The sequence below is a fragment of the Macaca fascicularis genome, chromosome 7, assembly GCF_037993035.2.
Source record: "Macaca fascicularis isolate 582-1 chromosome 7, T2T-MFA8v1.1".
In the NCBI taxonomy this organism is placed as follows: Eukaryota; Metazoa; Chordata; class Mammalia; order Primates; family Cercopithecidae; genus Macaca; species Macaca fascicularis.
Window position 1 is genome coordinate 28,291,836 of NC_088381.1, and position 26,360 is coordinate 28,318,195.

The window sequence follows — 26,360 nt, forward strand, 5'->3', positions numbered from 1 at the left end:
TACCATTCTTCTGGCAGTTAATTATATATTTTCTTGGGGAAAAAAAAAAAAGCACTTTATGTGCATGTCTCATTTTCCCAAATAGAGTATATTAGTCAAGGTGTTTAGGTCTCAGGGAACACAAACCGACTTTAGCTAGCTTGCTAGATGGTATGGTGGCAGAGCTGGGAGTTGTAGTGCGTTACTATAGTAAGGCCGCTGAGGTCCCTGAAATGACCTACAGCTGGAACCCAGAGCAGACACTTTGAAAGTCTCTGTCCTCTCTCTGCTTGTGGGGCTCTCTTGGGCTTCTTTCTGTACCTCTGCTCCATTTTAGGACATTAATTTTGATTTTAAAAAAGTAGTATGCATTACTATGTAATTTATCTTCATTGCTGAGCTTTTTGCACCCTGTTAAGTCTTGTGCCTGAGGCAGGTGCCTCTCCTTTCTTTCTTCCCTCTAGCCCCAGCCCTGCTTCATTCTCTTCCCTACAGACTGACCTGTGCTTTTCCCTTAGCTTCAGCTTCAAGGTGACTGGATTGTTATGGTAATGTCTCCAGACTTGGTGATAACCTTATGTCTCAACTTGAGTTTTGTCTCCCAGCTTTGCCGATTCCTGGAGAAGAATTGAATTTGGTCCATCCTGGTTAGATTGAGGGTGGTGACCCCTGTACCAAACAGCTGTGAAAAATGGGACATTGTTATGTTGTTGCTTTGGCTGTATATTTCACAGGGACTGGAGTAAGGTGTGGGTTCCCACACACAAGGAGGTTTGGGGTTGTTCATCTCAAAACATGCTTATTTTGATGTCAGAAGGAAGTGACTATACCTTCTCTTTTTTGGTATGTTCCCTGCATCTGGCAGATTGACAGCTAAGAAATAGATGTAATTCTCTCTCTTTTCTTTTTTTTCCATTTTGTTTTGTTTTTGAGACTGGGTCTCACTCTGTTGCCTAGGCTGGAGTGCAGGTGTGATCATAGCTCCCTGCAACCTCCGCCTCCCAGGCTCAAACAATCCTCCCGCCTTAGCCTCCCCAAGTAGCTGAAACTATAGGTACGTGCCACCATGCCTGGCTAATTTTTTTTGTATTTTTTATAGAGATGGGGTCTCTTTATGTTGCCCAGGCTGGTCTCAAACTCTTGGGCTCAAGCAATCCTCCTGCCTCGGCCTCCCAAATTGCTGGGATTACCAATGTGAGCCACCGCACTCAGTCTTCTCTTATTTAGTGTCTGTTTATTCCTATGACTGACCATTTGATCATTAGGATTAACTTTTAGGTATAATAGTCAATTCAGAACAATTTTTTTTTTTCGAGACAGGCTTTCGCTCTGTCATCCAGGCTAGAGTGCAGGTGTGATCATAGCTTACTGCAGCCTTGAACTCCTGAGTTCAAACGATCCTCCTGCCTCAGGCTCCCAAGTAGCTGGGACTACAATTTGTACACCACCGCACCTGGCTAATTTTTCTAGTGAGCAATATTTGTAATACTTAAAATGAATTACTAAAATTTGTATTATCATTTGGAAATTTTCTAATTTTATAGCAGATTAAATATTTTTTAAACATTACTTTTTGAAATTTGTTTCCCAGTTCAGAAAGAATAGGGGAGTAGAATATTGATAATCAAAGAGCGACAATACAGTACAACTTTACTGACTCTGCTCCCAGCCCCATTAGGATATGATAAAACTAAGTACTCACATCATTGATCTCAATGCTTACTGAGTCCCCTCATATTACTTTATTTTATGTTAATTTAGTGTCTGTCACGTTGCAGGCACTGTGTTAGGGGCTGATAATGTAAAAGTAGGTCCTTGCCCTCAAAGTGCTCACAATCTATGGTGGAAGTAGATATTTATGCAACTGATTACGGTCTGGTGAGATAAATGTTGATAGAAGTGTGGGCAAAGTGGTGGCTAGCACCTCTCTTCTATTGTTTTCTTTGTGTACATCGATCTCTCACTCTTCTATATTCTCTTTAGTTTCTAACTCTCTCAATCTCTGCAATTAATTGCTTATATTATGTGGATCAGAGTATAGTATGAATAATATCTCATTTACTTAATATAACTAATGAAGTGTTCCTTAAAAATGAAGATAATATTTAATGAAGATAATATTGACTATTGATCACGTGCTCTGTGTTAGGTACTATTCTAAGTGATGTATATATGTTATCCTCATTTAACAAATTAACATATCAATCCCATGAGATAGTTACTCTGAGTATTATTCTTATTTTACAGATGAGAAAACAGAGGGACAAAACAATAGTTCAGTATCTTGCCCAAGGTTATAAAGTTAGCAAGAAGTCAAAATCTTTTTTGTAAGTTATTTTAAATGTCATTTTAAAAATAAGATGTATTATAATAATTTATCCTGCCCTTCTTAAATGGAGTCCCTGCTTAATTTAGCCAAAATGATGTGGGAAATATCGACTTTAGAATTCATTTTCTTTGCACAATTTATTGTACTGTGCTATTGAATTCCCTTCTGAGATTGTTGAAGTTTATAGGCTCTTAGAAACTGCATTAAATTGTCCCACACTTTTGTGTTTTGGTTAGTTGGTAGCTTTTCCTTCTCTTTTATATCCAGCTGTGGCTTGTTGCTGTCACCTAATATCACTTAATTTGCATCTATTAATGTGTAGTGTCTAGTATCATAAAACTAAAAACATGGCAAAAATTGAGTATTTTTTAGAGGAAGTGTGATATTGTGTAAAAATGTATGGCTTTTAGGGTCAGGTTCAAATCTCACATCCGCTATTGAAACGTATATATCCTTGAGCAGGCTCTTAGCCTTTCTGAGCCTCAGTGTCTTCATTTGTAAATTGGAGATAGAACTGTTTTGCAAGGTTATTATGAGGAGATGTGTACGATAAAGTGCCTGGCATTTTAACACGTATATAAACAAAAATTGATGCCTTTCTTTTTCACTTCATTATAATATGATATGGGACATGATCCCTTTATTCTGAGAGACTAAAGTAAAAAATGAAATAAATGTTTTCCTATGATGTAATTAAGATATAACGAGTTTTATTCTGTCACTAAAGATAATAATTGATAGTTGTTGTCATAAGTGTTAATTTTAGAAATATTATCCTGGGCCGGGCGCGGTGGCTCAAGCCTGTAATCCCAGCACTTTGGGAGGCCGAGGCGGGCGGATCACAAGGTCAGGAGATCGAGACCACAGTGAAACCCCGTCTCTACTAAAAATACGAAAAATTAGCCGGGCGCGGTGGCGGGCGCCTGTAGTCCCAGCTACTCAGGAGGCTGAGGCAGGAGAATGGCGGGAACCCGGGAGGCGGAGCTTGCAGTGAGCCGAGATCGCGCCACTGCACTCCAGCCTGGGCAACAGCGTGAGACTCCGTCTCAAAAAAAAAAAAAAAAAAAAAAAGAAATATTATCCTGAACTCCTGTTTTGGGTCCTTCTACTAAGCTCTCAGCAACCTCCTCTGTTTGCCTGCATTGTCTTTTACTTGTGTGTGGCTCCCTTGATTTCCCTCATTTGATATTAAAGGAAAAATGTCCTTTAGCCCCCATCTAAAGAACCTATCCCAAAGCAGACCTTGTGTCTTGGAGACTGTGAACCAAGCTTCTTGGCCAATAGCAATGATTTCTAAGACTTCCCTTCTTTCATCAGTTCTGCTTTCTTTAGCTATCACCAGTCTTAAGTATTAATTTGTTTTTCTTTCTGCCTCCAGCCCCTCCCATTTCTCCTTTCTCTGAAACTATCCCCAATCCCCACTTAGCTGTATGGTTCTCATTATTTCAGTAGTTTTATATGGTTTGGGGTTTTTAAAATTATTATTTTGAGATGGAGCCTCATTCTGTCACACAGGCTGGAGTGCAGTGGCACGATCTTGGCTCACTGCAACCTCTGCCTCCCGTGTTCAAACAATTCTCCTAACCCAGCCTCCCAAGTTGCTGGGACTACAGACATGGGCCACCATGCCTGGCTAATTTTTTTATATATACTTGTAGTAGAGACGGAGTTTCACCATGTTGGCCAGGCTGGTCTCGAACTCCTGACCTCAAGTGATCCACCCACCTTGGCCTCCCAAAGTGCTGGGATTACAGGTGTGAGCCACTGTGCCCGGCCTGGTTTGGCTTTTTATTATATGTTTGTGTGTACTTTCCAAAGGCTATATTGTGGTAGTTCTTATCATTTATAGTGAACTGTCTATCTTAACATCATGAGGCATTTCTACTTCTGTGCCAGAGGCTTTGTGCCTGCTATCTTGAAACTGCCAATGAAAACCTGGTGAATACCCCTCTCCCCTCACTTTACTGGACTGCATGCTGTTTCTCCATAGGTGAATACCCTAGCTCATGTCACCAGATTACTTTTTCAAAAAACAATTTTATCGGCCGGGCGCAGTGGCTCACACCTGTAATCCCAGCACTTTGGGAGGCCGAGGCAGGCGGATCACGAGGTCAGGAGATCAAGACCATCCTGGCTAACACGGTGAAACCCCATCTCTACTAAAAATACAAAAAAATTAGCTGGGCATGGTGGTGGGCACCTGTAGTCCCAGCTACTCGGGAGGCTGAGGCAGGAGAATGGCGTGAACCTGGGAGGCAGAGCTTGCAGTGAGCCGAGATCGTGCCACCGCACTCCAGCCTGGACGACAGAACAAGCCTCCATCTCAAAAAAAAACAAAAAAAAAACACGCTTTTATCAAGGCATAATTTATATACCATCAACTTTAAGTATACAGCTTGATGATAACAAATTACTTTTCCTGGCAAGCCCTCTTCCGAGCTGTCTGTGGTGTGTAAGTCATCTTGCCCTTTCTCTTTGTGTTCCAAAAATTGCTTATAGGGGGTTGTGTGGATGTCGATTGTGGCTGCTGTGTGGTTACTTACAAGTGCCCTGTTGGTTATTTTTCAGCTATTCATTCTGGATATCATAGAACCTCATTAGGCATGAGGTTTTCTGCATTTAGGGCCTAGGGTCAAGGTAGTGGGGCAGTGTCATTTTCTTGAAGAATTGACTCTCTTTTGCCCTACTGTTGGCTGAGTTCATGCTTTTATCCCACCTCATGAGAATTATACCCTAACTCCAGGAGTTACCAAATCTCTTTTTGAGTAGTATTATATTCCCCACCTCCCTCATGAAGTACAAAATACATTATGCAAATTTTAGGCTTGTATCTCTTGAAAAACCTATTGTAACTACTACTACTCTTTCAATCTGAAAATTAATTGTGATAATAAAACTTTATATATCTCCAGGCCCCTGAAGTTGATTAGAGTAATTCTAGTGGTATCTCTAAGTCAGAAGTGTGCCGTGTCTCTGAAGGTGCGTATGAATGCCTTCACCATGTAGGAGTGAGGCATGGTCCATTGCGGAGCATTCATTCATACCAGCTGGGGCACCATACTCAGGACTCAGTGGTGAGCAGTGGGGCTAGATGGTGTGCCACACCTGGAGCACTGCTGACCTTGAGAGGAGGAAAAAGAGTAGTCAGAGTTGGAAGAGCTAGGAAGGGCTTTGGAGAGGACAGACTTCAGCTAGTCTTTGAATTGTGCAGTGTGCAGATAAGATAGAGAAGTGAAATTTGGGCCTGGGGTAAAAAGGATTGTTTAAGAAGAGTGACACCATTGTGGGAAACCAATGAGGCAGCCAGGTGAAAATGAAGTTTGGGTATCTGTGAGGCCCTGAGGAATCTAGCCTGGTTAAAGCAGAGGATTCTTAGAGCAAGTAGGAAGGGGTGTTTTATCAAAATCACCCAAGAAACTGTCAAACTACAAACACCTAACAAGAAACGTTTCTAAGTAAAGGAGTAAAATCTTAAAAGCAGTGTTTTAGGTGACTATAGGAAAGATGCAGATGTTAGAGCAGGAAAACAAGAGCTTAGAGTCAGTTTGCTTGTCTAGAGCCTGGTGTGACAGAGGTCTTAGTAAAGCAGTATTTTTTTACTTCTCTTTATGAGGTTCCAGAAATTTCTCTAGATCCTAGAACCTTTCCTGGGAAGGGGCAGGGCTTAGAGACTTAGGGCTTTGAAGAGCCTGCATAGGACTTTAGAAAGTTGTTTCTCTTGATGTTTCCTTAGGGAAAAGGTTTTGAGAAAACATACCCCAAAACTGGCCTCAATCCCAGTTTCAGGATTTCACTTAAATAGGGCCTTTGGTCCAAAGCTGTGGAACTTGGGAAAATATATAATTACATATTTTTTAAAATGAGCTTTGCTATTCGTTTCACAGATTGCTAGTTTTTTGTTTGTTTTTTAAATAACGTTCTGAAATTCTAATAGGACTGTTTGATGGCTAATCGTTCTTTGTTTTTTCTACCAAAGCATTTCTTGCTATTACCTGAGTGTGGCATGCATAATTCTAAAGTCAGAGATAATATTTGTTGTTTTTTCATACACAGCATCAAAATGCAACAAATGATTGAATTGTCCTTTAAATTAAAAATAAAATTAATAAATGCACATGGTACAAAACTCCTGGGGTCCTCCTGGATATATAGCAAATGCTGAGTGAACCCTCTCACTTGTATCCTCAGCTAACTAGTTTGTCTCTGGTTCTTGTGGATCCTTCCAGAGTTATTTCAAGCACTTGTTTTTAAAAGTTGATTATTTAGATTTCGAAGGACCTTGGAGGTCTTTTGTTAACCAGTAGACTTTCTTGAGGTACTAGAAAAAAGTGGGCCAAAAAAAGTGGGCCACATTTGAGGAATAGATGTCAATGAATGATGGGGTGAGGAGAACCCTCTGAAACTCCGTAAAATATCACCTTCTGTGGTTAAAGCCTTTATGAAACCTGTTTCCCAAAGGCCTCTTTCCAAATTCCAAGTCCATTTTTCTAACCTGTTTTTTCTTATTCTGAAGTCTTTTTTCTAATATCTTTCAGTACTCTTCTCCTCTTGAGAGTCTTGGTTATAAAATTTAATCAAAATAAAGAGAGGCAGTAGTTAAATACTTTTAAATTTATTTTAATAAAAGAAAAGGAAATAAAGACCAAGGCAGAAATGAATGTGCTACTTAAGTATTCATACTACATTGACAGAATTTATATTTAATTTTGTGATTGAAACTTTTTGCATTCATTCCTGTGATTTCTGATATGTAGGGAATTCATGTTTTTGTGGAAACATGTCTGACTTTATTATGGAAATCAATGTGAAAATAGAAAATCAGCTGTATAAATTTGCTTTATTTGGTGAGTTTTCAGGAAAGTGTTAATATGGTCATACTACTGTAACTTTTTTTCCCTCTACTACTTAATAACATTGGCTCATGCTTGACTTCATTGTTTACTTTGTTCACTTTTTAAGTCTATCTGGTTCTGGTTTTTCAAGTCACTTTCCTGAAGTATTTCAGCTTTTGTATGTGCATATCTAGCATGATTCAGCTTTCATATTTTTCCTTTTTACTTATACATTGTTCACCTTGGCAGTGATGAAGGCACATCAGTATTTTTTTCCCCCAAGATTGGGTTAAATGGTGTTTCCTTAAAATCATAGACAATTAGAATTAGCAGAGACCTGAGTCCATCAGGCTCAGGGATAAAATGAATAGGTTTCAACCTTTGCCAAATCTCATCTACTGGTAGTAGCTGCCTAAGGACTGAGGGAGGATCTGTGCTCAGTGAAAAAAAGGCTGTTTGATTTGCTGTGTTTGTCATGGACGTGGAAGAGTCACCTGTCAGAACCAGGACTATATTTTAGCTATTCTTCATCTAGCCCAGGAAACTAAGAAGAGATTAAAGTCAGAACCCCTAAATCCATAGAGCTGCTCACCCTCAGTTTGATGCTGGGAGCTAACTAAGTGCTAGACTTTCTGTCCTGAAGAATTTTGGTTCCAGCCAGGCACAGTGGCTCACATGTGTAATTCTGTGTTTTGGGAGGCTGAGGTGGGAGCATCGCTTGAGCTCAGGAGTTGAGACCAGCCTGGGCAACATAGTGAGGCCTCATCTCTACAAAAAATTTAAAAATAGCTGGACATGGTTGGCACACACTTGTAGTCCCAGCTATTCAGTAAGCTGAGGTGGGAGAATCGGTTGAGTTCGGAAGGTCGAGGCCGCAGTGAGCTGTGGTCACTCCAGCCTGGGTGACAGTGGGAGACCCTTTCTCAAAAAATAAAACAAGAGAAGAATTTTGGTTTCATCTGGGTTTTGTTTGTTTTTCCTCCTCTGGTGATAATTGAATCCTATTAATTACATAGGTTTGTCACAGTTTGTTACAGAATTTCAGAGTAGTCAGTCAAGGAGTCAGAAGGTACAGAAAGTTCTCCTTATTCTAGCAAAGAAAGGGAGCTTGAGTTATATAATCTAGCTAAAATTAAAAACTTTTAATCTATTTTTAAGACTGAAGATTTTTCCATTAAAATTTAAAAATGCACTACTTGCTGAGCTCAGTGGCTCACACCTATAATCCCAGCACTTTGGGAGGCCGAGGCAGATGGATTACTTGAGCCCAGGAGTTTGAGACCAGTCTGGGCAACATGGTAAAACCCCATTTCTACAAAAAAAAAATTAAAAAATTAAAAAATAAAAATTAGCCAGACATAGTGGCACGCACCTATTGTCCCAGTTACTTGAGAGGCTGAAGTGGGAGGATTGCTTGAGCCCGGGAGTTCGAGGCTGCAGTGAGCCATGATCATGCCACTAGACTCTGGCCTGGTTAACAAAGTGAGACCCTGTCTCAAAAAAAAAAAAGCAAACAAAACCCAAATCTAGTTTGAAGCCCAGGAAATTTGGAAGGATTGAAACTGAGGAAAAATAATACCTTTTGTTCACTGCATAACGTTCAACTTGCTCTCAGCATGATTTCTTTTAGACCTGGTCTAGTTTATTTTAGGTTTTATGTGTTCTTCAATGCTTACTAACTTGGTGGATTAAGAAAATTCTTGCAAGAGGAAGAATGAGTCATGGTGATACTTCCCTTTGGGGGAGAGAAAGAAAACCCTCAGATTAATCTCACCATTATGCACTTGGCATGGATTCAGCATTTTGATTGATGGCTGAGCTCTGATAAATCTTTCCCTGTAAGCCACTTCATATCATATTTAGTTTTGTTCACAGTAGGACTGGTAGAAGTCTCTTTTTCAGTTAACCAGCCTCTGTAACCTTATTACTGTCAGAGACTTGTTCGTATGATGTCATTTCTTTTTAAAGATATTTTGAGTTTGCAACAACTGGGAAAAAAACATTTCCCAGTCTACCCAGTCTATTAAACAAACAAACCGAAAAATTAAAAACTGAAAAACATTTGGTGCCGAGAAACTGGATATGCTAAGGGTGTGGCTCTTTTGGCATCCATGTTTGGTATGCACAGAGTGGGTTTGGTTCCTCTTTGACCTTGCCCTGTGTCTCTGATGCTGCAGCTCCACTAAGAAGAAAAAGGGGAGGTGGGATAGGACTGGGAGCTGGTTTGCTACTATTCATCAGAAAAGGAAGTGGGGCACCTACAAGAGAGCCACAAAGTCTCTCAGCAGGGTCTTGTTGAAAGATTGTTTTTGAAAAAGGTGATACGAATAACCTGTTAAGTATTTTCTTGTAGTAATCACAGAACTGATCTGGCTACTTTCTACTTTAAGGTAGTCCTCCGTGACCTGTGTCTAATTACATCTCCTTTATTCTAGCCCTAACAAATTTTTCTGCACTGCCTTCAGATTTCTAACTGTTTTCTCTGCGATCTATAGATTTCATTTTTTAAAATGTAAGATGGCATTAGTAGCAATGGCAGGAAAAACAGGGCTACATAGTTTATCCCATACGTAGGTTGATTATTTTCCGTGGGACTTTTACACAGAATAATCAACCACTATTTTTTTCAAACAACTGTGTGCAAAGCAGCTATCTCACTGAGCTGTGCTAATATCTGAGACAACAAGCGATAGCATCCCCAAAACGCCACAAAAATCATTAAAATACTGTCTTTTAGGCTTCACTGTATAGAAGAGTCAGTGAACCGAACAAAAGGATAAATTTAGCATCCAGTGTATTTTCTTTAAAAAAAGTCTTAGCCAGGAATGGTGGCTCACGCTTATAATTCCAGCACTTTGAGGGTCTGAAGCAGGAGGATCACTTGAAGCCGAGAGACCATTCTGGGCAAAGCAAGACCCCATCTCTATCCTCCTCCATTTACTATCAAAGTAATATACATTATATACAACTACAATAAAATGGGCATTTTTTTTAGAAGGTAAATATGTTTGCCAATACAGTGCTTTGAGCGTGGTGGGCACTGCTACAGTTTGAATGTCTGTACCTTCCTAAAATTCATATGCTGAAACCTAATCACCAATATGATGGTATTAGGAGGTGGGGCCTTTGAGAGGTGAGTAGGTTGTGAGGATAGAGCCCTCATGAGTAGGATTCGTGCCTTTATAAAAGAAGCCCTAGAGAGCTACCTTGCATTTCCATCATTTCAGGACACAGCTGGAAGGCTCCATCTGTGAATCAGAAAGTGGGCTCGCACCTGACTGAATCTGCTGGCGTCTTCTTGGACTTCTCAGCCTCTGGAAATTGTGAGAAATAAATTGCTGTGGTTTACAAGCTACCCAATTTGTGGTATTTTGTTATAGCAGCCCAAATGGGCTAAGACAGTCACTGAATATATTCTTTGTTTATAATTAGTGTTATTTAGAATTATAAGCTTATAAAAAGGATATGACCTTATGAGGTCTTGAAACTCCCTTGCCTTTGAGGAATCTGCCACATTGTCCCTGACAGATATTCATACTCAGCCTCAACAATCCCAAGAATACATAGATGACTGTCTTTACCTCAGCCTTCTCTATCAAAGAGAATGTTCCTCAAACCAGCAGAGATGAAACTCAACCTTAACATTAAATAGAAGAGTATTTTGATGTTTTGAATGTTAAAATCTCCAGCCAGAGATAACTTATTGTTGCATTATTTCCAGATTAATTTTGAACCATGTCCAAACAAAAAAGAAAAGGGAATGTCAATTTGAATTTTTCTAATTGAGGTAAATTGGAGCAGATACTTGGGAAATTGTTGGCCAGTGAACCGTATCTACTTCAAAAGATTACATGGATATTCATCCAAAGGGAATATTTTGATCCTAACTACTATTATCTAATATGTGTCAACATTGAAATAGTTTTGTTTAAAAGTAAACATATATAATGACCAAAAGTTTTCTTCAGCATGAAACGATAAGACTGCCAGTCAATATCTGAAGCAAAGGCAAAGCTGAATTTAATGCTTACTGTAATAAGGGAGAGCAGTGCTGGCTAGACAGTTTCTCTAAGTAGAGCAGGCCAATTTCTTATTTTGGGGAATTGCGGAATTCAGGGATTGGCAAACTTTCTGAGGCCATAGCAGGTTAACATAATCTGTAGAAGTATGACTATGATTGACTGGCACTCAGTGGAGTGTTTGTTGGCGTATGTTCCCGATAAGCTGCTTTCAGAAGTTGGAAGGCTATTGCAATAGCCCAGATAGAAGGAGATGATGGCTTGGACCAGAGTGGAAGGAATCTGTGGAGATGGTAAAGACTACTATCTCTACTAAAAATACAAAAAAAATTAGCCAGACATGGTGGCTCACACCTGTAATCCCAGGTACTCAGGAGGCTCAAGAAGGAAAATCGCTTGAACTCAGGAGGCAGAGGTTGCAGTGAGCCGAGATCACACCACTGCATGTCAGCCTAGGTGACAGAACGAGACTCTGTCTCCAAAAAAAAGAAAAAAAAAAGATGAGGACTAAAAATTGACAATTGGATTTAGCACTGTGCTGGCAAGATCACTTTGGGTGGAGTGAGTGGTGGGGATGAAAGTCAGATGGGAGAATATTTGAGACAATAAGAGGGAGAGGACTCGAGGTACCAAATATAGACAGTTCTTTTAAGTTTGGCTGTAAAGCGGAGCCAAGAAGTAGGGTAGTGTCTGGAGAGGGATGTGAAGTAGAAGGAGAGTTTGTATGTTTTTTATTTGAGGTATGTATTACAGTCTGTGTGCTAATGGGCATGGTCCAGTAGAAAAAGAGCACAAGTACTGGATAGTTGTGCTGTTGTATAAATGTATACTGGAACCCTTGTATAAATGAGCAGGGATGGGATCTGGTTCCAAGAGGCAGATTGGCCTTGGGTAAGAAACTGGACAGTTTATCCATAACAGCAAGAGGGAAGGTAGAGTGTGTAGGTACAGGTGTGGTAGGTTTGTAGATATGATGGGAACTCAGATGTTATTTTATGATTGCTTCTGTATTCTTAGTGAAATATTAAGGTAAGGTCATCAGAGAGTGAGGGGTAGGCAGTATTGAAGGTTTGAGAAAAAAGAAGTAGAAAAAAGTCATCTAAGAGAGTAGGAGAGTGACTGGACTAGGATTTGAAATACTAGAATATTAGAATTATTAGGCAGTATTCTTTGACATTAGTGGTGATACATTTTAAATGTAGCCAGTCAGTTCCTGTGTTTTTTCTCCAGCTTCATCTGCCACCCTGGTGCTGGTGAGAAGTAGGAAGAGTTAGGTTGTTTGTTTGTTTGTTTGTTTGTTTGAGACGGAGTATGGCTCTGTCGCCCAGGCTGGAGTGCAATGGTGCGATCTCGGCTCACTGTAACCTCCGCCTCCTGGGTTCAAGTGATTCTCCTGCCTCAGCCTCCTTAGCTGGAGTTATAGGCATGTGTCACCATGCTCAGCTAATTTTTGTATTTATAGGAGAGACAGGGGTTTCACCATGTTGGTAAAGCTGGTCTTGAACTCGTGACCTCGTAATTTGCCAACCTCGGCCTCCCAAAGTGCTGGGATTACAGGCGTGAGCCACCGCACCCGGCCAGAAGAGTTAGTTTTAATCAGATGTGGAGTTTTGCCAGAGGAGTTCCAGAGAGACAGGGTCAAAGATGTTGAGAGTTATGGAGGGGCATGCTTATTGGTAAAGATAAGGACTGTTGGGGGGTGATAACCGTGGGGATGTTCAGCTGAGGTAAGCTGAGGACTGGACTGCTAGAAGAAAGACGGTCAGGGAACTCAGAGTAAGGGAAACATCACTATGGTTCCTGGGTGTCAGATTCATGATTCTTCTTCAGCAGTTTGACCAGTAAGCATTGAAGATTTTGGAAAGAAAATAAGAAGCAGCAATTGTGTAAAAATTTTTTCTAAGGCATGACAAGTTATTTGCTTGTTTTACTTTTTAGACTCAATCTTTTGCAAAAAATGATACCAGAAATGGCATTAACAAAAAGACATGTTCTTTGGTTTAGACTGTATGTTTAAGGACAGCCAGCAAATGTTTTATTTAGTAACTTCTGATTGGTTGATTTTGTTTAGTTAGTTGATTATCATTATTATGGGTTTGTTCATAAACTGTCATATTAGGACCATTCACAATGTGGATCTCAAAACAGACTATGATGAAAATATCAACCAAGAAACTCTTTAAAGCAGGCTTAGAAATATAGGTGGCATAGGACAATGTTCAGCTCCTCAGGAAAAAAAAATAGGTGTGGAATAAGAAATATTATTAAATGTGGACTTTTAATATTTTAATAATATTTAAAAGTGGACTTAGAAGTCATCCTTTGAGCCTCTCATGTGTTTATCCCCTACAGCCAACCGCTGTGTTTCCAAAACATACCACGTTTATCTACTTCTCTCCATCTCCACAGCCACAACTCTAGGCAAAGCTGCCATCATTTCTCACCTAGATTGCAGCTATTAGCATAGTCCTAGGCTGAGAGAGCTGCTTAGAGACCTTAGGTCCTAGCTCAAAAGTCATCTTTCAGAACAGTCTTTCTGAGCCACTTAAGTTAGCCTTCCTGATCCTCCCCACCTCCATTGCTTTAAGTTTTCTTCCTTATAGTACTTATTGCTGTCTCATATTACCTTCTTCCTTTATTCATTGTTTTTTGTCTGTATGCCACCTTTAAAATAGGGCAGGGAACTTGTCTGTCTTGTATACTGCTTATGCCTGTCGTCTAGAACAAATAATTCATGGCGTAGGAAATGTTCAAAAATATATGTCAAAAGAACAGTAAGTATATTGAAAAACAAATATTCATCTGGGAATCTTGAGAGCAAAAAAATTCTCTGATCTGGTGGGTTGTGGAGATTCAGCACCCAGGAATCCTAGGAGAAGCCAATGGGGAAAAGACAACATAACACAGTCTTAAGCCTAGCGCAATTGAAGAGAAGGCCTCCAGCACCTGAAGTGGAGTTAACCTCAGGCCTGGTGTCTCCTAACCAAACTCATTTGGTTACCTAAAAAAAATCAGATTTTCATTTAATTTCAGAGATCAGATGACTGACGATCAGATATTTTTGTTTCGTTTTCAACTGGGGGAGATTAGACAGCAGAGAACTCTGAATCCTATGCTCAGATGAGTTGATAGGGAAGAAAAGGTGAAGAAGGGGCTACAAAGGATCAACACAAGTGTCAAAAACTCATTTTCAGTCCCCCTTTAGTTGTGATAAGGGGATTAGAGTTTGGGAGCAAGAGGACATTACATGGCTGGAGGAGAAAGAGGGAACTACCAAAGAAGGGAAAGCAGAGATTGATGTATAATTCAAGTATATCAAATTTGTGTTAGCTGTATACTACCAGGTACTGTACCTCGCGATGGCAATCCAGTGAGGAATGAGATCTGGGAGAGATCCTCTGCCCTTCAAGAGCTTTACAGTGTCTAGTGAGAGAAACAGGTGCAAGACTAACTCCAATCAGTATCATTGTTGGTTTGAAGTAAGTTTGAGGGGTGTCTTTATGGAGTAGCTCTGGATAGGATTTCAGGTGATGGCCCACAGCTTTATCTTTACCGAGACACAATTTCAGTCAACTGGTAGGTGTCTAATCTCTTAAAAACTGGCCCGTAGCAACCATAATCATAAAAGACTTTATGATTTGTGAGCCAAAATATCAGTTTATTAATATCTAGTGAGGAAAGTTACATGAATAGCCAAATTTTAATTAGAAGATATCTTGATGAACATTGAGAAGAATAAGAGGAAATAACTGGATGATGAAATATTGCCCTCTTTATTGTTTATTTATTTTTAAGACAGAGTCTCACTCTGTCACCCAGGCTGGAGTACAGTGGTGCAATCATGGCTAACTGCAGCCTGGACCTCTTGGGTTCAAGTGATCCTCCCACCTCAGCCTCCTACTAGCTGGGCCTACAGACGTGAGCCATCAAGCCTGGCTAATTTTTTATTTTTTGTAGAGATTGGGGGTCTCAATATGTTGCCCAGGCTCGTCTCAAACTCCTGGACTTAAGCAATGCTCGCGACTTGGCTTCCCGAAGTGCTGGGATTACAGGTGTGAGCCACTGCACCTGGACTTTCTTTAGTTATGGTACTGTCATTTTATAGTAATTTGTTCTATCTGATTTTCTAGGAAACCCTCTTATCATTTTATGTCAGTATTTTCAGTTACACCCTTTAAGTTTTGAAGTTACCAATGTACAATACAACCTGTGGTTATAATGGATGTATATATAAAGATAATAGCAACAACAGTTTGGGCATGATGTCTTATGCCTATAGTCCTACCTACTCAGGAGGCTGAGGAGGAGGGATCACTTGAACCTAAGAGTTTGAGGCTGCGCCACTGCACTCTGGCCTGACAGAGCAAGTCTCTGTCTCTTAAAAAAAAAAAAAAAAAAAGATAATGCCAACATCCTTAAAGAAATCATTAATTTTGCCTGCATGTGAGAATGGAGACCAGGGAAATTTTCAGGGAAGATACGACATTTTCAGCCAGGTCTTGAAGAATATGTGAGGTTCAGTTGAGGATAGAGGTAGATGGGAATGAATGCATTTTTTCTAGAGAGAGGGAACATAATAAGCAAAGGAATAGAGAGGCCTAAAGTTTGTGGCCTGTTTGGAGTATAGGCTATGTGATGGGGAGCAGCCCGAGATAATATAGGAAAGCTAGCTAGTCAGGACCAGCTTCTGAACTGTGTATCTTATGCTGAGAAGATTGGACTTTCTCTTGTAGGTCAGGGATGGGCAAACTTTTTCTGTAAAGGGCCAAATAGTAAATATTTTAGCTTTGCAAGCCATTGGGTCTCTGTTGCAATTACTCAACTCTGCCATTGTAGCAAAAGCAGCCATAGGTAGTACATAAATGAATGAACGTGAATGTGTCATTTACAAAGACAGGCAGCAGGCCGAATTTGGCCCGCTGTAGTTTGCCTAACCCTGTTGTGGGTAATATGAATTATATAAGGCTTTTGGACCAGAGAACAATATGATCACATGTATACATTAAAGAGAGAACAGATAAGAATCTGAAAACTCTGAGCCCGCCCTATGGAAATGGTGGTGAAATGGAGGTTAACAACTCATAGAGTATCTCTCTGAATCATATGATTCCACATTTTTAAAAATATAGTCGATGTTGACACCTTACTCCCCATACAAATATAAAGTTTGAAGAAAATAAGTGGAGATTGGTTGAATAGAGTAGAACATTGCTTCTCAAACTTATATATAGATCCCTTTTAAAGGAAAAAAGCTGTAGGGCCCCTAGTGTTAACTGACAATCAAAACAATTAAAGCAGTTCTACCAGGTGCTGGTGCAATGATAAATGTAAATGTGGCAACTGAAATTCTACAACATTGCTTCTTTTTAAGTGATCCAAAGGATCTAGAATATGGCTATTAATTTTTAGAAATTATTCTTATAGAAAGCTAAAATTTAAAACTCTTAGCAAAATGAGATTGCTGAGATTCCATTAAAAAATTAGCATGGTCCTGGAAGTCCAGTGTGAAAAACAGGGATTCTAGAAATAAGTGATAAATGAAAAGGAAGATGGTAAATGGATGAAGACTTTTGGCTGAAAATATTCCAGGAGTTTCTTGATGTCCTTAAGTATAGCCTCCACTAGCTGAAGTTCAGTGAAGCAGTGGGTGAGTGGAAAGAAGAAAAGCAACAGCACCCATAGACTTTGTGGAATATTTAAACAAAGTTCTTCAGCCTTCGAAGAATTTTGAGTTAAACAAAATATACTCTGCCACACTGTATGAGATGTAGTTGTCAGAACTGATGAGGGGAGTACCTCTAGAGCAGTACATCTCAAGGTATAGTTCCTGACCAGCAGCATCAGCACCACCTGGGAGCTTATTAGAAATGCCCACCCCAGACCTACCCAATCAAGAAACGCTGGGGGCGGGCCCAGGAATCTGTGTTTTAACAAGCCCACCAGGAGATTATGATGCCGTCAAAAGCAGGAGAAACACTGCTGTAAAAAGTGATTTAAGAAGAAAAATAGTCTGAACATACCAGAATTCCAGATTAAAATTTCTTAAGCTTTGCCTAACTTACCTGGCAGAACTTGCTTATTTACAAAAAGTTTTGTTTTTCTTAAATGATCATGAGAATGTTATGCTTTGAAAACCAATTCCCATATTCTTGTGCAATATAAATTGTTTTTTTACTTTTATATGAAATACAGTATACATTAGCTTAGAGATTAAAAGTTTCTGTAGACAAAGTGTAGATTTAAAGTACTTTTCTAGCACACTGGTTTCACCTCTTCATCACTCAGAATTTGTTCCTCTTCTAGAAGACAGATGTCAAAAGACAAACAAGAGAGACATGTCATCCCAGGACAGAAAGAAAAGCAAAGCACTCCTTCCAGAACTTCCCTTCCTAAGCAGTTTCTGAGCTCCTGCTGGCACTTGGAATGTTGTCAGAATACACATATTCCTCAATAAAAGATGAGAGTTGAGAGGGAAGGTAAAATCAAGTTAAGAGAATCTGAGAATGGGAACATCTGAGGAAAGAATGCTAGTAGTGGCCAGGTGCAGTGGGTAGCTCACACCTGTAATCCCAGCACTTTAGGAGGCTGAGGCAGGCAGATCACTTGATTCTAGGAGTTTAAGACTAGCCTGGGCAACATGGTGAAACACTGTCTCTACAAAAAATACAAAAATTAGTTGGGTGTGGTGGCACATGCCTGCAGTCCCAGCTACCTGGTAGGCTGAGGTGAGAAGATAGCTTGAGCCCAGGAGGCAGAGGCTGCAGTGAGCCGTGATTGCATCACTGTACTCCAGCCTGGGTAACAGAATGAGACCTTGTCTTAAAAAACAAAAACAAACCAAACAAAAAGTGATAAGTTTTAAGCATCATTAGATAGGATGAGCAACAGTTATTTGCTTTTTATTAAAGCAGAATTGAAACTTTGAACTTTGGTGTATTACCCAGAAGTTCTTGCCTCATGGCAAAATTCTATAATCTGAATCTGAAGGAAATTCATTTTCCACTGCTTTGGAAAGGAAAACCTAGCTAAAGAAGTAAACTTTTTTAAAATGAGAAATACTTAGCAACGTTTTCCCCTAGGATATGCCATGATAAACTTGATAAGACTTGGAAAAAGAAAAAAAAAATGGAAGAGATTTGTTACATATAACCAACAAAGAATATATTAAGGGCATTTTTTTTTTTAATGGGCAAAAGATTCCTCACACAATAAGGAACACATTGGCCAATGAACACATGAAAAGATGCTCAACCTTATCATAATTCGGCAAAATACAAATTAAAACCACAGTGAAATACCACCAGAATGGCCAAAAATAAATATTCTGATAATACCACCAATGAGCAAGGATGAGGAGCAATGTGAATTCTCATGTGCCGAATCTGCTGGGAACGTTAATTCATGCAATCACTTTGAAAGTATTTGGCATTACCTAATCAAGTTGAGTATAAGCATACCCTTTTCCCAGCAATTCCATTCCTAGATTTGAACGTCAGAGAAACTCTCACACATGTGTACCAGGAAATAGGTAACAAGATTGTTTATAGCAGAGAAATAGAGGGGAGAGACTATAAGCAACTTAAATGTTCATTTATACGATAGAATACTCTATAGAAATGAAGAGAAAGTAGTATAGCTCTAAGCATCAACTCAAAACAATGAACAACATTAAATGAAAAAAGCAAGTCACAGAAGGGTGCATACTCTGCGAGTCTGTTTACATAACATGCAGGAAAAGGGGCAGATCTAAAACTGAGGATATGTACAAATAAGGCAAAACTCTGAAGGAAAGCAAGAGAATGATTAATTCAAAATCTGGTAGAGTGGCTACTTTTGGAGGGAGAGATGCAACTGGAGAAATGAACATGAGGGTATTAGTAATGTTTTCTCTTTTATGCTGGGCAGGGTGTTCGTTTTATTCTTTAAGCAATACTGTAAACAAGCTTTGTGTAGTAGATTTTACTTTGGGATTAGGAGAAGCAATGTATTGGAGTAAGCTATTTAGTCTCTCCGTGGAATGTAGAATGTCATATTCCAACTTTGCAGAACCTGGCTGGCATACAGCATTGCTTGCCTTTGCTCCTGATACCTCATTCCTATCATATTGCCTGTTAGAGTGCCCTGTTAGAATGACCATTGAATGTATGACCCATACTAGGACATTCTTGAAAGTAAAGTTAGGGGCCAGGCGCGGTGGCTCAAGCCTGTAATCCCAGCACTTTGGGAGGCCGAGACGGGTGGATCACGAGGTCAGGAGATCAAGATCATCCTGGCTAACACAGTGAAACCCTGTCTCTACTAAAAAATACAAAAAACTAGCCGGGCGAGGTGGTGGGCGCCTGTAGTCCCAGCTACTCGGGAGGCTGAGGCAGGAGAATGGCGTGAACCTGGGAGGAGGAGCTTGCAGTGAGCTGAGATCCGACCACTGCACTCCAGCCTGGGCGACAGAGCGAGACTCCATCTCAAAAAAAAAGAAAGTAAAGTTAGGGATGCATAAAATAATAATTAAACTTATATCTATGTCTGTTTTAAAATATTCATTGAGAAAATTGGCTTATATACTGAAATTTTCAAAAATATATTAAAGCACATTAAAAACTTTTAAAATAGTAATTATTCAAACATTTAAAAAATAGCATGAACTAAATTATTCTTGGTACATATTTATATACTTTTATCAGTTTCTTACCCTTATCTGTCTGAAATACCATGTCATTGGTATTTTTATAAAGGGAAAATTTTTTTGAGTGGTCTTATTTTTTATTTTTGTCCCTTAAAAAGTTTACCTTCTTCAAAATTACATTTTATGGCTATTATATTGGAAAGTGCTGATATCTTCCATTGAATCTTCTCCGCAGACTGTATTCTTTTTAATGGAGAAAATACACTGTAAATATACTTGTAAGCTTGCTTATTTATTTATTTATTTATTTATTTATTTATTTTTAGAGAGAGGGTCTCACCTTGTTGCCCAGGCTGGAGTGCAGTGACGCAACCATAGCTCACTGCAGCCTCAAACCCCTGGGCTCAAGCGATCCTCCTACCTCACCCTCCCAAGTAGCTAGGAATATAGGTGTGTGCCCCCATGCCCAGCTATTTTTTTAAAGTTTATATAGAGATGAGGTCTCACTATGTTGCCCAGGCTAGTTTCAAACTCCTGGGCTCAAGTGATCCTCCTACCTCAGCCTCCCAAAGTATTGGGATTACAGGCGTGAGCCACTGTGCCTGGCCAAGCTTGCTATCTTAAAGTTGGAAGTACAAAATGGAGGCTTAACAAACAGTAATGACAATGATAATAATTTGCTAAAAAAAAAAAAAGAAAAAAAAAGAAAAAAATTTCAAGATAACCAGTAAACCAGAAGAGGTGCCAATAAAACAGGTGTAAACCAGACCTGTCTTGGGCAGTTACACAAGTTGCCTGCAATGTAATATCTGCATAGACAAATTCTCTTCATTTGCTTGGTTTTTTTTTTTCCTATGATTACAGGTTTTTTATTTTTTTGACACACTATTCTATTTCCTCCATATTTTCCAGAACAAATGCATAACATGTATCTTTTATAATGAGAATAAACCAACAAAACTGTACTTTCTCCTTCATTTTAGCTGGCTCCTAGCTAGAGATACTCATGCTTGAACTGGGATAGGTAAAACCCAGTCGTATGCTTTCCATGTATTCTGGAAAACATTTAGGACCTATGGTAGATCTGGCCTCAACATCTCAACATTAAATCAGCAGTTCTCTTTCCTGGAATTAGAGATTAGTGCATCATGAGCATGGTGTCCTGTGCCTATAATCCTAGCTACTCGGGAGTCTGAGGCAGGAGGGTCACTTGAATCCAGGAGTTCAAGACCAGCCAGGACAAGACCCTGTCTTCAATCATGATTAGTTTTTTCAATCAAAAAATTAAAGTTTTTAATTTTTAAAAAAATTAAGTTAACATAAAATTAAGGTGTGTCTTGAAATCAGACAGCCATCTTGTCTGCCATCTCTGAACAAATTACAAAAATGGACTCATAATACATATTTGCCCACAGGGCTTGCAATACTGTTTCACAAAGCTGGCTGTATTCTTCCTCTTCACAAACAGCCAGCCTCCGTAGCATGTTTAGCTACAGACGCCTCTGCTGACTCTCCCTGCAACATTTTCATTGCTCGCCAGTAGATCTGTCTGCAGTTCTCAGGTCTACCAAGGGGGTGGTTCAGTGGTTCCTTGATATAATCCATCCAAAGATGAGAATCTACAGATCCAAACTCTCTCAAAGCCCTCTCATAATATTCTCTTATGTTCACCATCTTGCAGTATTGTTGCTCCTTTTCAAACTGAATCATTTTCCTGAAAAAGTCAACTGAAAATGGATGACTGTCCTGTAAACTTGTATACACAGCTCTGGCTTTTTTGTAGCCACCATGTTGATAAACCCAATCCAGGTACTTATCCTTCAGGGTTACTGAGTTGGCAGCTGTGACAGCTAAGAGAACTTTCTTAAAGATTGCCTCAGTATCTTCTTGGCTTTTGGCATCTTCACTCCGCTCTGCCAAGAAGTCTGCAATGGCAGACAAACCTGGGGTTTCAGGTGCACAGAGTCTTCTTCAAAAAGCATGGCTATGTCAGGGCTCTTTGAGTCAATCACCCCATGCACGTTCATCTGCCACATTGTCCCAGAGTCCCTAAATAATTCAGTCCCAGCTACTGCCACCTCCAGAGCTTCCCTCAGGAAGTTATGGCACAGCAACAACTCAAGTTAACTGCTTATATTGGAATTCTGGCAGAAGCTTGTTCTTGTGCCTCTCTGAATGCAGTGATGGTTCTTTCCAACCTCTTCCCTCTGAGGAACCCACTATTTGTCTTCTTAGTAAATCTTTCCAAGCAAAAGGTGATGTAACACTTCCACATGGCCTCCGTTGGCAGAGTCTTCACTGCCTCTTCTATACGGCGCAACATCTCTCCTCCTTCTGGCCCTCCTCTGCTTTGTCTTACTTCGTTGTAGGCTGCTCTTCTCCCGTCTGTGGCTCGATCTCTAATTCTCATCTTGCCGCATAATCCCAAGTGAGAAGATCATCTGTGTGTAGAGCCTGAGGGTCATCCTAAATTTCTTTTTGTAGACCTTTGGCAAAGTCAAATCGCCGTGCAGTTGAAAGCAGTGACACATGAAATTCTGCACCTCAAATTATGCTTACAGAATTTTCGTAGATGATCCGTGCCAACTCGCCCTTAAGGATTTCTTCAGAATAATCAGGATTCTCCACATCCATGTTGGCTTTTTCAAATTCTTGCTTTTCCTTCCTCAGTTTTTCAGCATGCATCAGCCTCATTCTAAAATAGTCTTGATAAAGTTTAGGGCCCTCTGGATGAAAGTGCAGTGCCCAAAGAAATAGTTGCCTTGTGCTTTCTGAAGACAATCAGTCTTCCATTTCCCATTTGGCTGCCATAATCCACAAAGCTGGCTTGTTGGAATGAATGGCCAACATGGCAGAAAATACCTTGCTAAGTTGAGTTTTAGTAGCCCATTTCTTACAAAAAACTACATAGGAGGCCGGGTGCGGCGGCTCACGCCTATAATCCCAGCACTTTGGGAGGCCGAGGCGGGTGGATCACCTGAGGTCAGGAGTTTGAGACCAGCCTGACCAACAAGGTGAAGCCCCGTCACTACTAAAAATACAAAAATTAGCCGGGCATGGTGGTGGGCACCTGTAGTCCCAGCCACTCGGGAGACTGAGACAGGAGAATTGCTTGAACCTGGGAGGCAGAGGTTGCAGTGAATCGACGTCATGCCACTGCACTCCAGCCTAGGCAATGGAGCAAGACTCCGCCTCAAAAAACAAACAAAAAACGACATAGGAGAGCCAAAGTTGAATATCATCTTTCCTCTTTGCTGAGGCACATCGGAAAACACCTTGTACCCCGTGTACAACAGAATTCTCAATCTCATCCTTTCTAAATGAATATCCAATGCATGTTCTTCTCTGGATCTGTTCCAAAAGATTAATTTCATATTGAACATAATTGGTAAAGTCGTCCTTGAAAAGGGCTCTTCCCTGGATTCTCTACTCTAGATCAGAAGCCTTCTTAATGATAGCCTTAATCTCTGCATGACTGAACAGTCCAATGTGCTCCAGCTGTTCCAATTCGGGGAGCTGATCTTTGTGTTCCTGAATTATCTCTACAATGAGGTCCAAACTCTACAACCCCATGGGGAGGTTCTCAACCACAAACACATGCAGGAAGCTCCCCCATTTGCTTGTTGTTGGACCTAAGGTGGTTGCTAGTCAAGTTACTGTCAGACTCTTGCGGTGAGCCTGCCTTTCTAAACACTTTGAACAGTTCCATTCATGGGAGATGGAAACACATCAAAGGAGCCTTAAAATGTTACTGGTTTGGCAGGAAAAACATACTAAAATATTAAGTTGAGAAAACTTGAGGGAAGAAGTAGTAAATATGTCAAACTGAAGTACTGAGCATTTTGCAGTCAAGAAAAACTTAACCAAATCACTAAGTCTAAAGTGTATTTCCATTTATTTCCATAGGTAGTAAGTACTTTTTTTTTTTTTTTTTTTTTTTTTTTGAGACAAGGTCTTGCTATGTCACCCAGGCTAGAGTCTAATGGCATGATCTCAGCTCACTGCAACCTCTGTCTCCTGGGCTGAAGCCATCCTCCCATCACAGCCTCTTGAGTAGCTGGGACCATAGGTGTATACCACCACACCTGGCTGATGTTTCATATTTTTCACCATGTTGCTGAGGCTGCTCTTAAACTCCTGAGCTCAAGCGATTCACCTGCCCCAGCCTCCCAACGTTCTGGGATTACAGATGTGAGCCACTGCATCTGGCCCAGTACTAGGTATATTTTATGAGACAGATGGTTCATACATATGACTGGAATATAGAGAAATCCTTGGTTTTTCACCTTTCCTATAGAACAATCCTGCCAAATCAACAGATGATTAGCTCTTTGATATATGCCAACTTCTGTGTCTCTAGAGCTTCTATTAACCTGCTTGTTGATTAACCTCATAGCTGTCCAGGAGAGATCACACAATAAGGAAACGATGATGGTCCCTTCCCATAGTCAGACCCTCCGACCAACCTTGTCAATCAGTGGGTGACATATCCCAGCATGATTTTGAGTATTTTACTCAAACATCTTCAGAATGCTATATTTTTTCCTTTAAAAACACCTCAGAAAAATATTTTCAAATGCATCTTTTCAAAAGAAAATTTTTCCTAGTGGCAAGAGACCACTCCTGTCATGTGGAATGTATTGATATCCCCCCATATTAATATTGAGTCATATTGTGCTCCTGAATAATATATAGTAAAACAAATGTGCCTTAAACACATTGTGCTGAAGCAAAGTACTCTGGTAAAATAATTTGAAAACCATTGATGGAAAAACTTTTATTTTGGCATATAATTTCTTTCCCCCTAAAATTTAATTATTAGAAATTCTAAATTCTGTCAAGTGACTGCCTTAATGGATTTGAATTTTGTTTTATCTTTTCCCTCTTTTTTCCTGTTTTTTTTTTTTCAACACAAGGCAAAGGACATTGAATGATTCATAAAGAAGAATAGCATGTGATATATGATCAGAGAATATATGACATATGGAAATTACATTTCACTTAACCTAAGAATTAGATCGAAGTAGGTGGAGATGACTTACTATTTAAAATGTTTTTGTTTCTTCTCTCCATAGCTTTAAGAAAAAGTAGAGATCACTTCTGACTGTACTGAACAGCAAAAATTAAGTGACTTGCTACACTGTAAATCATGGCACTGCCATTCCGTAAGGACTTAGAAAAGTACAAAGACCTTGATGAAGATGAGCTCCTTGGGAATCTGTCAGAAACAGAACTGAAACAACTGGAAACTGTTTTGGATGATCTTGACCCAGAGGTAGGTGCTAGCTGATGAAGAGAAATGAAATAACTTTTCAAATTCTTTGAAACTCAGTAGCTGCCTTTGAGCTTTTTCATGACTTTTCTCTGGCACCTTCTACCCCCTCCTCTTTATCCAAATCAATTTGCTTTTGGCTTCCTCTCCAGTTCCCCACTTCTGCCTCCATATGTTTACTAACATGACTGTCCTAAACTACTCCAGTATCCTTATTTTCAAACATCTCCTGAAATTTCTTCCTCCTCTGAGAAATTTTTCTCCTCTGTGCAGGCAGGGATATTTTTAGTACAATGCAGCAGATGATTACCTTTTTGATACACGCCAACCTCTGTCTCTTCCGAGTTTGTATGCCAGGTGGCTCCAGTGTAGAATGCCTCTAAAAGATTCTTCATGACCCTAAATCTAATTGTTCCCTTTCTGAAAGATGCTGACCCAATCGATTAAGTTTCCAGTCATTGGAAGAATAGATCTAAGTAATTTCTTGACAATACAGCAGTCCACTGTGGAGCAGACCTGAATATATGTATGTAAGCTTTAACTTGCAAGGTGGATGTTGTTTGTCTTATAAATTACACAAGGCTTAGATAGACACCCATGACCCTTGAATTGTTATTCCCTGATATGTCGGGGGAGGGGCAGTGAGGTAAGAACCTGAAGGTCCTGAAGGTAATGGTTGTTTGCTAGGCTTCTTTTCTTTACCACATTTCTTTATGCCAAGATGTTGATTTTAAGTATCCTCTAAGGACTGAGATGGAGTTCATTTTATAACATTGTTCTTGTTACTGGATGATGTGTCTATACCATAGATCAAGTCCCTTAACCATAATTACTATTATAAGGAAAAGTTCCCAGTACACCTAATTGGAGGGGGATTACTCAGGATAACAGTGCTGTTTTTATCACATCACAGCAATATCTTCTGTAGGCAGTTCAATCTATTAGACCTATTTGAATCAAATGGTTTTAGAACTGGAAAAAGTGGACGAGTGCTCACACCTATAATCGCAGCACTTTGGGAGGCCGAGGTGAGTGGATCACTTGAGGCCAGGAGTTCGAGACCGGCCTGGCCAACATAGTGAACCCCGTCTCTGCTAAATATACAAAAATTAGCTGGGCGTGGTGGTGCATGCATGTAGTCTCAGGCTATCCCAGGCTACTTGGGAAGCGGAGGCATGAGAATTGCTTGAACCAGAAAGGTGGAGGTTGCAGTGAGCCGAAATTGCACCACTTCACTCCAGCTTGGGTGACAGAGCAAGGCTATCTCAAAAATAAATAAATAAAAAATAAATAAATAAATAACAGA

At 39.9% G+C, this 26,360-nt stretch overlaps 1 protein-coding gene and 1 pseudogene across 2 annotated transcripts in view; one reads left to right on the top strand and one right to left on the bottom strand.

Moving 5' to 3' along the window:
* The window catches only part of TMOD3 (tropomodulin 3), a 79,877-nt gene that overhangs the window by 7,341 nt on the left and 46,176 nt on the right, over positions 1–26,360 (top strand). Inside the window, exons 2-3 of one of the 2 annotated variants that reach the window (XM_015452833.3) lie at positions 10,368–10,463; positions 24,858–25,057. In XM_015452833.3, the coding sequence (XP_015308319.1) occupies positions 24,932–25,057 (126 nt within the window). In that variant the 5' untranslated portion in view covers positions 10,368–10,463; positions 24,858–24,931. The remainder of the gene's footprint in view (positions 1–10,367; positions 10,464–24,857; positions 25,058–26,360) is intronic. The other variant, XM_005559574.4, reaches the window with a different exon arrangement.
* LOC102145095 (U3 small nucleolar RNA-associated protein 6 homolog pseudogene) lies at positions 20,390–22,476 on the bottom strand (annotated as a pseudogene).